Here is a 12,887-nt window from a genome sequence, read left to right as displayed (position 1 = left end):
ATCTGGTGTTTTATTTTGGATGCCTACTGGAACCATCCTGTCCTGTTTTTGTAAATGTTTTGATATTTTCTGCTGTCTTCAGGGCATTCTGTAGTTATTTTTCTCATTTATTGATTGTAGATTTGTTTGTTTTGTCCCCTTTTTTTTCAAAATTAGACTGTGTCTGAGCAGGGGGACTGTGTGTTCTTTGTTGTTTGCTCGTCTGTGGGCACAATACTTTTCTCCTCCTTCTCTGATTGGCAGGGTCATTCACCCACATATGGTACGGTACGGCAGGTCTGGCTGAAGAGGAGTTACTGGGATGGGTTGTTTGTGGCAATTACTACAGCCACCAGAGTGGGTCGGTAATCAGTGAAGGGTAGGTTCCAGTAGGCCGTGTCTGTGCTGCTTGGTGATGTGATGTCAAGCGCACTGTGCAGGTAGGCAGGATGCAGTGGGGAAATTGTTATGTGTGGAGCTAAGATGGATGTGGGAGAGAGGAGAGAGGAACAGGAGCCAAAAACGTACAAACAAAAAAGAATGCTAGGGGAGTTTGCCGTTGGATTGGAGAGATGAGAGACTACGAAATGGAGAAAAACAGAAAGGGGAAGAGGAAGAAAAGAAAAGAATGAATAAATAAAAATCAGAAAGGTTAAAGAACCGCAAAGTTCCCAGGGATCCCACCGGTGTAGCTGTGAGGTCTGGGGAAGTTGCTCTCAGGTGTTGCAGTACAGCCTGGCTAGAAGGCATAGATGTATACAACGCCAGGTATTCAGGGAACAGAAAGAAAAGGAAGATATTGAGAGATGAGACAGTGAGCAATGAGTAAAGACAAAAAGGGAATAAAAGGGAAAAGAAAACAAAACAAATAAAAAAAAAAGAACAAGAAAGGCCCCCAAAAAAACAGAAAAAAAAACAACGAAAAAAGAAATGCCCTTAGGGATCCCTATTGACGTCTGTGCAAGCCGAGGGGGAAGTCTCATTGCCACGTAGCACCGCCTGGCCAGAAAGGGCTCCCAACTCAAGAAAAGGAAAAGAAAACAAACAAAGAATTCAAAACAAACAAACGAACAAAAGCCCCGGGATCCCACCAGCGCGGCAGCCCAGACCGGGAAGCAGCTCCACACTTGAATGGAGCTCCACAGCCCCTCAGGAAGAAGCAAAGATGGCGCATGGAGCCAGGTATTTGAGCGAAAGGAGGGGGAGGTGGTGAGAGGTAAGGAAGAAATCAAAAGAAGCAGAAAATAAAGCAACACTAGCAGCCAACAAATGGCACTCAGAGAGCCAGCTAGTGTGGGCTGGTGTTTCTCAGACAAGAGACTGTGTCCGCAGGAAGTAGAGGGGGCCGAGCATGGGTGAAGAAGGGTAGGGAGTGGGAAAGTGTATATCACAAATTATTGGATCTCTGCAGCCCCTCAGGAAGAAGCAAAGTTGGCACACGGAGCCAGGTATTTGAGCGAAAGGAGGGGCAGGTGGTGAGAGGTAAGGAAGAAATCAAAAGAAGCGGAAAAAAGCAACACCAGCAGCCAACAAATGGCACTCAGAGAGCTGGCCCATTCGGGTGTGTGGAATCCAAGCAGCCTGTGATTCCCGGTCAAGAGACTGTGGCCGTGGGAAGCAGAGGAGGCCGAGTGAGGGTGAAGAGCGGTGGGGGGTGGGAAAGGGTATATCACAAATTACCGGTTGTTTTGTCTACCGCTGGAAGCTCTGTGAGGCTGCTTTCTCGTACCCCGTTTGCTGGTCTCCGATAGGAGTCTACGATGGCGGATCCGCGCTGCGTTAGCTGGTAGGGGACCTCTGCATGAATCTCTCCTCACTCTCTGTTCTCTGTCATTTTTCTCACTCCATTTGGGCTTGGCTGAGTTCTTTATCTCTTCATTTGATGTTTTAGGGTTTCAGGATTGTTGTATTCTCTGTTCGGCTTAGTTTTTCGGATCTTTGCTGTGGAGGGATGGCGTGGTGCTTCTGCCTAGAGCGCCATTTTGCCGGAGCTCTGGTGAAAGCTTTTGATGAGCATAAATGTTTAATTTTTAGGAGCTCCCAGTTATCTAGTTTATCTTTGGGTGTTTGTGCATTGTTAGTTATGGTTTGTATTGCATTTATGCTATGTGTTAGGGCTCCTAGCATTGTCCTTATTTTTCTTCCATGACCTTTATCATTTTAAGTTTTATCATTTTAGGTCTTTGATCCATTTTGAGTTACTTTTTGTGTACAGTGTGAGGTGTGGTTGCTGTTTCATTTTTTTACAGATGTACATCCAGTTTTTCCAGCACTATTTGTTAAAAAACTGTCTTTTCCCCATTTGGAGCCCTGGTGGTGTAGTGGTTAACAGTCAGCTGCTGAACAAAATGTCAGCAGTTCGAATCCACCAGGCAGTGCTTGGAAACTCTATGGGGAAGTTCTCTCTGTCCTACAGGGGTGCTATGAGTCAGAATCAACTTGACAGCAATAGGTATTTTTTAAAATTTTTCCCCCATTTAATGGACTTTGATCCTTTGTCGAAGATCAGCTGACCATAGGTGGATGGATTTACATCTGGGTTCTTGATTCTGTTCCATTGGTCTATGTGTCTGTTGTTGTACCAGTACTAGGCTGTTTTGATTACTGTGGCTGTATAGTAGGTTCTGAGATTAGGTAATGTGAGACCTCCTACTTTGTTGTTTTTCTTCAATAATACTTTGCTTATCCGGGGCCTCTTACCGTTGCATATAAATTTGGTGATTAGTTTTTCCATCTTGTTAAAGAATTCTGTTGATATTTGGATCAGGATTGCATATTATCTGTAGATCACTTTGGCTAGGATTGACATTTTCACAATGTTGATTCTTCCTATCCATGACCATGGTATGCTTTTCCATTTATGTAGATCTCTTTTGGTTTCTTGCAATAGTGTTTTGTAATTTTCTTTGTACAGATCTTTTATGTCCCTGGTTAGATTTATTCCTAAGTATTTTGTCTTTTTAGGGGCTATTATAAATGGTATTGTTTTCCTTATTTCCTTTTTGAAGTTATCTTTGTTGGTGTAGAGGAATCCAACTAATTTTTGTATGTTTATCTTGTATCCTGCTGCTCTACTGAATCTTTCTATTAGTTCCAGTAGTTTTCTTGTGGAATCTTTGGGGTTCTCTGTGTATAGGATCATATCATCTGCGAATAGGGATAGTTTTACTTCTTCCTTTCCAATCTGGATACTCTTTATTTCTTTTTCTTGCTTTATTGCTCTACCTAGACCATCCAGTACAAGGTTAAATGGGAATTATGTCTTGTTCCAGTTCTCAGGGGGAATGCTTTCAGCCTCTGTCCGTTGAGAATGATGTTGGATGTTGGTTTTGTATAAAAAAAAAAACCCGTTGCTGTCGAGTTGATTCTAACTCATAGCGACCCTATAGGACAGAGGAGAACTGACCCACAGAGTTTCCAAGAAGCGCCTGGTGGATTCAAACTGCTGACCTTTTGGTTAGCAGCCATAGTTCTTCACCACTATGCCACCAGGGTTTCCAAAAAAGAAAAGTTGGCTCTGGAGGAAGGTCCTTCTCATCAATCTTCCCCTGGACTTGGAGCTTCTCCACACAGGAACCCCAGGTCCAAAGGATGCGCTCTGCCCCTGGCACTGCTTTCTTGGTGGTATGAGGTCCCCTTTATTATGTTGAGGAATTTCTCTTCCATTCCTATTTTATTTAGAGTTTTTATCAAGAATGGGTGTTGGACTTTATTAAATGCTTTTTTTGTGTTGATTGAGATGATCATGTGATTCTTTTCTTTTGTTCTATTTATGTGGTGGATTATTTTGATTTATTTTCTAATGTTAAATCATCCTTGCATATCTGGTATGAATCCCACTTGGTTGTGGTGTATAATTTTTTTGATATGTTGCTGAATTCTACTGGCTAGAATTTTGTTGAGAATTTTTGTATCTATATTCGTGAGTGATATTGCTCTGTAACTTTATTTTTTTGTGGTGTCTTTGGCTTTGGTATCATGGTTTTGCTGGCTTCACAGAATGAATTCGGGAGTATTCCTTCCTTTTCTACGCTCTGAAATAGTTTAAGTAGTACTAGTGTGAGCTTTTCTCTGAATTTTTGGTGGAATTTTCCATTGAAGCCATTCAGGCCAGGGTTTTTTTTGTTTTTTGTTTTTGTTGTTGTTAGGAGTTTTTTGTTTTTATTTTAATTACCTCCTCAATCTCTTCTCTTGTTATGGGTCTGTTCAGATTTTCTATCTAAGTTTGTGTTAGTTTAGGTAGGTAGTGTGTTTCTAGAAATTTGTCCATTTCCTCTAGGTTTTCAAATTTGTTGGAGTACAACTTTTCATAGTATTCTGTTAAGATCCTTTTAATTTCAGTTGGGTCTGTTGTGCTATCACCCATCTCATTTCTTATACAGGTTATATGCTTCCTCTCCTGTTTTTCTTTTATCAGTTTGGCCAGTGTTCATCAATTTTGTTGATCTTTTCAGAAAACCAACTTTTGGTCTTGTTGATTCTTTCTGGTGTTTTTTCTATTTTCTGTTTCATTTATTTCTGCTTCGATCTTTATTATTTCCTTTCTTCTTGTGCCTGGGGGTTTATTTTGCTGTTTTCTTTCTATTTGTTTGAGTTGTAGGGCTAATGTATTGATTTTGGCCCATTCATCTTTTTTGATGTGTGCATTTATTGCTATATATTGACCTCTGAGCACTGCCTTTGCTGCATTCCAAAGTTGCTCGCAAGCTTTTAAGACCCCAGAGGCTACTCACCTCACTAGGATGCAGAACATGAGCTGTATGAACTATATTATGCCAATTGACTAAGTTGTCCCATGTGACTGAGGTCCTAAGCCTTCAAACCCAATGAACCATTCTAGCAAGGTGTCTGATTATGTTTGAGAAGTATCTGTAACTGTGTCCTGTGTGATTATCTGTGCATTCACATATATATCTGTACATACAGATACTTCTGTTTGTGCACACATATGTACTCACCTGTACCTAGCTGTACACATATATACCTACATATGTGACTATACACTCATTTTTTGCTTAGTGTTGTTATTGCCAAATTATATATGTCATATTCTTTAACATAAACATTCTTTTCTCTTGTGCACTTCTTAGTGGAATGATTTACTTTCATAATGCTGTGCTCATTACACCCACGTTCTGTGCTAGTTTTTACATCACCAAAATTAACAAGTATTTATGAACTAGAGAGTGATTCTACCTTCCCCCTCCACCCATCCCTGGTATCTACCAATGAACATTGGTTTCTCTATATTTATATCTATTCTTGTCTTCTTATACAAGTGGGATCATACAATATTTGTGCTTATGTGATTGACTTATTTCACTCAGCATTATGCCTCCAGATCCATTTATATTATAATATGTGTTGTGGACTCATCATTGTTCTTTATGTTTGCGGAGTATTCCATTGTGTGTCTGTACCATATTTTATCCATGTATCCATTGAAGGGCACTTAGGATGTTTCCATTTTTTTGCTATTGTGAGTAATGCTGCAATAAAAACAGGTGTGCATATGACTGTCCATGTCTCTTTTATTAGATCTCTAGGGTACATACCTAGGAGTGGGATTGCTGGATCATAAGGTGTTTATATTTCTAGTTTTTTGAGGCATGGACTTTTCTAATGACTGGATGTACTCTGATGAACATTCTTCAGTGATCCTGGGATCTTTTAGGACATTTGAAATAAATTGCAAATTTCTCCTATCTCCATTCCTTATAATAGTTAGGAAACAGTTAAACAGGATAAGGGAAAGCAGGATAACAAAACTGAATTAAATAAAATAAATTATGGCTCAGAATCAAGTAGAAAAAGTAGAGAGGAGCCAGTTTATAAGGTTGAAATATTAAATGAGAAAAACAGAATCTTTTCTGCTAGGTTGATATACAATACTGATGTACATTGAAAGAAATTAACACTTGCACAGTGAATGAAAAATGAACTGGATAATGGTACCTCTGTGTAAGGTTGCCAGAAGTTGTCTTCATTTAAAAGCAGAGTTTGTCCTACATTGATGGAGCACTTTGCTACTGCAAAGTTGATAGAGTGAGATTTAACTTAAATTTCCTTGTGAACCAAAAGTCATTTTTGAAAATGTTTTCTATCTGAACCTCATATATTTTTGCGGCTTAGTTATTTAACATAGTATCTTGTAATATTTTGTCAAAAATCCTATTATTCAGGTTTGTAAAATATATTCCTACTAAAAAGCAACAGCAACATCCTAGGCAACATTAGAAAGTAATATTTGAAATATATTGGATGACTTGAAAATGGCTTGATCCTAATGTTTTATGACTTATCAATCTACTCATTGTGGTGATAGCTTCCAAATGATGTACTTAGTACACTAACTGTATTAGGGCACAAGAAGGAGGCAGCAGATACTGGCTTTTTATATCATTATGTTATGGATTAACATTTGCTTTACAATTCCTAAACTGCTCAGACTAGGGTGAAGAATGTTCAAATGGAATAGGTTAGGTTGCTGTAAGTTTAACCTCAACTCATCAGTCATAAACAGCAGTAACTGTGAGAAAAGACAACCTAGATTGCAAAGGTGACAGGTTGTTAGCATAGTTACTCCAAGAGAGGGTGCTGCTTGTTATAAGGCCTGCTTAACAAATGGGTAGAAAAAAACCTACTGAGAGTGGGAGTTCTTTGTTCCTCGTGGTGTCCCAGCAGCTGTGGAAATGCTAACAAACATTAGATTTTATTCTATACCTCTCAGCTCTTTACCCGTCATCTCTGGCATGCAGGCCACAGAGTTAATCACTGCACATTCTATCCTATCTTTATTGCATAAGTCAGTATCTCAGATCTCAGTAGTAAGAGCAGGGAGTAATTTGGGATTTCCTCACAACAGGTGAGCTGTATTGCTAAGTGCTTGCCTATAAGTGGAATCAAAACTAGCAATCGATCTCTTATGGGTTTAATGTTTGCCATAACTATGTGGGGAAATTTAGAGGAAAGTAATCAGTCTTGGCACTTAAACAAGATTTAGAAGGCTAATGTAGCAAGTGATGGTATTTTCAAAAAGAGAGTACATTTTTAACCTGATTTTTGTTTGTCTGTTTTACAATAGTTCAAGGCCTGGCAGGCCCCCTAAGCGGTCTTTGGGAGTGTTGCAGGACAACGCCCGCCTCCTGCCCCATGCAGTCCCAGGCCTCTTATCACCAGGACTTATCACTCCAACAGGTAATAAAATCCATCTGATGATCAGCCTTGTCTGTTCATACTGCCAGAATTTGAAATAAACTAATATTGATCTAACTGTCTTGTCCTTCAGAGGTTTTCAAGCTCTGCCAGAGGTTACATTATTGAATTTTTTGAGTATTCATGAAAAGTTTGTTACTCCAGAAACTCATATCAAATGGACATGATATTTTAAAATTAATTGTCGTTTCCTTGCAGGGAATCCCTTTAAAAGCCTATTGTGTGTGTGTGTGTGTGTGTGTGTGTGTGTGTGTGTGTGTGTGTGTGTGTGTTTGGAGGTGTTGGGCACTGGCCAAATGACCATTATCTTAAAGCCTTTTATAAGATACAGCATACCTGCTAACTTATATGTTTCAGTAATATTCTTTTTGTTTTCCGGGGTTCTGGGCATCTGTGTATGTTGTCCAAGGTTATAAATGTGAAAGAAAACAAATCCCTGGTTGGTGAGCCTTATGATTAGAAAAGAAAAACAAATACAGGTAGTCATAGTCCTGAATGTTAATTCAGTGCTTTTCATTGAACACTGTGATAAACAGTATTCCCTAAAATACCATCTTCATAAATTAATGATCAACTTTCTTGAGTCTCTAAAAAAAGTACCTAAAAGTATATGAAATCACTTAAAAAATAAAAACAATATTTCTATAATTGAACTTTTAAAATATAAGTAAAGCTACTACATCGTAAAAATGAATCTAATGACAATGAGATCTTTATGTATACCTTCAATGCTGCAAAACCTTATTGAGCACCTACTGTATGTAACGAATGGGTTCCTAGGTAATACAAGAATATATGAGTAGTGGTCCTTGTCACAGTAGAATTAGGGATAAAGGCATGAAAGCTAATAATTAAAGTGTGATAGAGGATAGAAGAGAGGTACACACACAGTGCTGCAAGATTATAGAGATGGGAACACTAAATCAGTCTGATAAGTTGGGTAATGCTCAGAGAGGTAAGCAGTCAGAGAGGAGTATAGGCAGACATAACACTGATGAAAAAGAACCCGTGTGTTAGGGGGGATAGCAATTAAGTTAAAGAGAGCAGAACACAGATTTGAGGTGGGAGACTCATAGGAGATGTGGCTAGAATAGAAAGGGAGGGAAAATCCAGCTTGTGAAGGACTTTGTTTACCATGTTAAGTGGTTTAGGTTTTTCCTTGTAGACCAGCAGTTTTCAAGGAGTCTTTCAAGGAGCTATAGTGTCCAGCAGATGTTCCTTACTGACTGAGTTGGCAATGAACTTCTGAGATCCCTGTGTCTGCTTCAGTTAGAATTTTAAATGTTCATGTTCACATAGGATTCTTTTAAAACAACAAAAATAAACAAACAAAGACAACTGCTGTAGGTAAAAGAAAAAAAAAAACCCAAACCCATTGCCTTCGAGACGATTCCGACTCATAGCGACCCTATGGGACTGAGTAGAGCTACCTGTACGGTTTCCAAGTAGTGGCTATTGGATGCAAACTGCCGACCTTTTGGTTAGCAGCCGAGCTCTTAACCACTGTGCCAACAGGGCTCCATAGGTAAAGGAAGCCACTGCTAAGTAACTGAGTAAATGTTTTAAAAATAATCCCTGTGGAGGGTAGATAGGAATGGAAAGGGATGAAAGGAAGGAGGGTCAGTTACTGCAGTCTAAGGAAGAAATGTTGAGGGCCTGATCTAAGGAAAATTCAATACAGTGAAAAAGAGTGGTTTGGTAGTTAGAATTAATCACACTTGTTCGTTGATTAAATGTAGATGATGAGGGTTGGAATCTAGGATGATTCTTATCTATTTTGGGTGACATGCTGGATGATGATGTCATTAACACAGAGAATTTAGGAAGCCAGTTAGGCTTTGGTGGGGGGCGATAATGAACTTGGTAACTTTAAGTACTTATAAGCAAATTCTGATACTGGAAAAAAGTAGCCCTGTGCATATAGGTGAATATAGAAGGGATAGCAGTAAATGGCACATGTCTTGGTGCTCAATAAATTAAAATTTATTTCTTGATTTATAAAAGACATTGCCAGGGCCTAGAAATGGCCCCATTTAAATAAGCAGATCTAGGTCCTGGTTTTGAGGGAATGTGTAGATGAAAGAAAAAAAATGATAATCTTAAAATTGCCTTGAAGCTACTCCACTCTTGAGTAAACATTAGTAGGTTATCTGAGGAAAAGCTCTAAAATATTCGGAGTTGCTATTATGTACTAGACATGAGTTCTGAATGTTTTATATATACTTAAATCATCATAGCACATTATGAATATTATCTTCATTTTTCAAATTAGCAATCTGTGGCTCTGTGAGATTAAATTAATTGCTTAAGGTCACAAAGCAAGTGAGTGGCGGAAACTGAATTTCAAACCTAGATGTTTTTAACTCCGCAGCCCATGCTTGTTTCTCATCATCATGATGTCTACAAAAAAAATAAAACTCTGTTGCCATGGAGTTGATTCCAACTCATGGTGACCCTATATATGTCAGAGTAGAACTCTTCTCCATAGGGTTTTCAATCACTGATTTTTTAGAAGTAGATTGCTAGCCTTTCTTCCTAGGGACCGCTGGGTAGACTTGAGCCTCCAATCTTTTGGTTAGCAGATGAGCACAGTAACAGTTTGCACCTCCCAGGGACTCCATGATACCTATAGAACAGTTGAAAAGCCACTTTAACTCTTTCATTTCCTTAACTTACTTGTCGTATATGTTTCAGCTCCTGCAAGATAATGGAACCTCTTTTTTGGATTAGAGCCATAGCCTTCCCTCCTACAACTCTCATTTACTACCAGGAGAGCCAGTGGGAAAAAAAGTCTCAATTTTTAACCCTTTGCTTGTACCTAGAATGGGGTAATAGAGATAGGTAGGGGATTTGGCAGGGAAAGGCATGAGCACAGAACTCTACAGTAATTCCTCTCCATAGTTTACACAAATTATTTTTCAAAGTCCAAGAATATCCTATTCACCTATAGTCAGATGTAATAAGAGAAATGCTCTGTAAAGCCAGGTAGAAATGATTTTGAGAACATCTATAATTTTGGATTGGCCACAGCACTTCATTCCTGCATTAGCAAAGATAATTGAGATTGAATCAGTTATCGATTTAGATATCAGTGAGTTTCATATTTGACATTTCATTTGCCATATATTACAAACTTAAAATTTCATTAACATTGTTTAAAAATAATTCCTAAGAATTCAGTTGATATTTTTAATGTTGTCTGTTAAGGATCTAGAATTACTTTTGTTTCCAAATGATTATTGAAATGTTTTAAATTGTCCTGTGTCAGGTTCTTCTGTCTCCAAATTATTTGTAAAGAAAGAGTTAACTTTATGCATCTGTGTATAATTCTATATACAACTGACTAATTATTAAAAGGAGTCTGCTGTTACCTACTGTTCCAATGTTATATGTGTAGAGAAGAACCATTGACTGTACTAGATTTGCCTAAGCTATGGAATTTGTTCTACATTTGTGTATATTCTTTCCATTTATCATTTGAAAATGGGGTTAAAAGGTAACAAAACAGTGACCATGTTGTGTCTCTTTTAAGATATTTTGTTTTATATGTATGTATGTATGTATGGCCTATAAATTGTTGTTTTTCCCCCAAGAAGTGACAAGAAAAAAAATATCAGCAAAATGATTTAGAAATGGTAAAGACATCATTCTTAGATTTATTTAAGAATAATCAATTTTTATAGCTTGACATATCAATCTTTAAAGATACAGATTAATATCAGATATACCATATTGTTTTATCTGCTTAGTATAAAGGTAAACTTTTAATCTTTATCAGATTTTATTTCCTTTTATGATTTGTATTTCCTTTTTCATTTCAAAGACGTTTATTTTCTTCTTGGTTATTTTTTCCCTCTGTAGTGGAATCTGATTCATTCAAACTACTAATTCAGAATTTGTGATAATTCTGACAATGGTTATGCTAAACTCTCTAGTATTAATAAAGGTACCTTATTTAAGAAATTAAAAGTGTAAACAAGAAATGCATATTCATGTATGTGAGAGTGTACATGGTATAGTGTCATTAACCTATTTGGGAGGTTTAAACATATTCATGTACTTAAAATAACTTTAGCAGGATCTAGTTCTATAGAAAAAAACAGTGTACTAATTACTGATGATTTGTCTTTATTCACTAAGATAGGTCCAATATGATCTATTTTTGACAATATTGTTAGATATTCATTTAGCTATTATATCTTTTTATAACCAGATCTATAGTCTGTAGACAGATATGATATATAAGTGTAGTATGCATTCATTTAATATATATTTATTGAACATCTACTATACACCAAACAATATAAGCAAATGTTACAACACATTCAAATAAAATCCACTTTATGACTCAGTTTCCCAAAGTCCACCCAGCCTTTCCCCCAGTTATCCCAAAATGATGAAATTTGATTGCATTTTGCCTTCATATATGTTTCTGACTCTGTTACTATTGTATAATCCATACCTTCATTCCCTGATAGCCCATTAATACGTAATAATCTTATTTTCTAGTATTTTCAGTAAAATCTTTTTGGCTATTGAGGGGGGGTGGGGAAGAGGGAGTATTATTCTCATCTTTGTCTGTGACTCTGCAGAAGTGCTGATATCCCTGGATCACGCTGAAGGGATAGATTAGTCAGTCATGTGTGCCTTTGAATTTCCCAGAAGATGACTGCTTCCCTTTTCTCAGCTTATGAAGCATTTCAAATAGACAGATGTGGAATTTGGCCTGAGAGAGATTTAAACTGACGGTTTACAAGGAAATAATAAAGTGCTTCAGAATAAATTCTTGTAGTATTCATTCCTTATAAGGTAGCGAATTCTTCAGCTGGTCTTGTCTTCTAGCTCTATTGTGGCTAAATATTTTTAAGAATTTTAACTGCCACTCAAGTCCCCGAGTAACTGAGCTGATGAAGATTCAATCTAGTAATTGTTGTGTTGTTCAGTGTCATCGAGTCGGTTCCAACTCGTAGCGACCCTATAGGACAGAGTAGAATTGCCCCATAGGGTTTCCAGGGAGCATCTGGTGGATTTGAACTGCCGACCTTTTGGTTAGCAGCCAAGCTCTTAACCACTAATCCACCAGGGCTCCATCCAGTGACAGTAGGCTACAATATTCAACTCAGGACCAGCAGAACCAAAAGCTGAATCATGCAAAGTCTTGGCAGTGTGATGTCAACTTCACGATATGATATGATGACAATTACCCTGATGGCATCATTGGAATCACTGTCATTCTCTTTTCCCATTGCATTGCATATTATCACTCAGTTTGACCACTAAGAAGTGGTCATAAGGGGGCAGAGATGTCCTAGACCATTCTGTTGTGAGTGTAAAAAGATCAAGGCCTCATTCTAGAAAAAAACAACCAACCTTTGTGATGGTTCATTTAAAACATTTATGCTTCTACGACTATCTTTGAATTTTTAAATGAGCAATATTGTAAAACATGCTTCAGGTCACACAAATGGTTAGTGCTGTCTTTTATGTCATTGTATTTTTTTAAGTTGTTTGTTGTGTGCTCAAGAAGAACCAATGGCTTTATAGGGGCCAGAAGCTGAATTACTAATATTTTCTAACACAGAGGGGGGTTTTGACTACCATATATTTGCAGTTTCTCTACTAAAGAAAAAGCTTAAATACATCATTTTAATAATAAGAACTCTATTCATTGTAATAATTGAATCTGGGTTTTC

The 12,887-nt window shown here is 37.7% G+C and overlaps 1 protein-coding gene across 2 annotated transcripts in view; it reads left to right on the top strand.

The window, feature by feature from the left end:
• Positions 1-12,887, top strand: part of DACH2 (dachshund family transcription factor 2) — a 741,876-nt gene that overhangs the window by 343,933 nt on the left and 385,056 nt on the right. For both annotated transcript variants that reach the window (XM_004378871.1, XM_004378870.1), the window contains one exon: positions 7,064-7,176. In XM_004378871.1, the coding sequence (XP_004378928.1) occupies positions 7,064-7,176 (113 nt within the window). The remainder of the gene's footprint in view (positions 1-7,063; positions 7,177-12,887) is intronic.

This window comes from Trichechus manatus, unplaced genomic scaffold (assembly GCF_000243295.1).
Source record: "Trichechus manatus latirostris isolate Lorelei unplaced genomic scaffold, TriManLat1.0 scaffold00060, whole genome shotgun sequence".
Classification (NCBI taxonomy): domain Eukaryota; kingdom Metazoa; phylum Chordata; class Mammalia; order Sirenia; family Trichechidae; genus Trichechus; species Trichechus manatus.
Note: the sequence above shows the minus strand (reverse complement) of the source record. Positions and strands in the feature narration are given on the sequence as shown.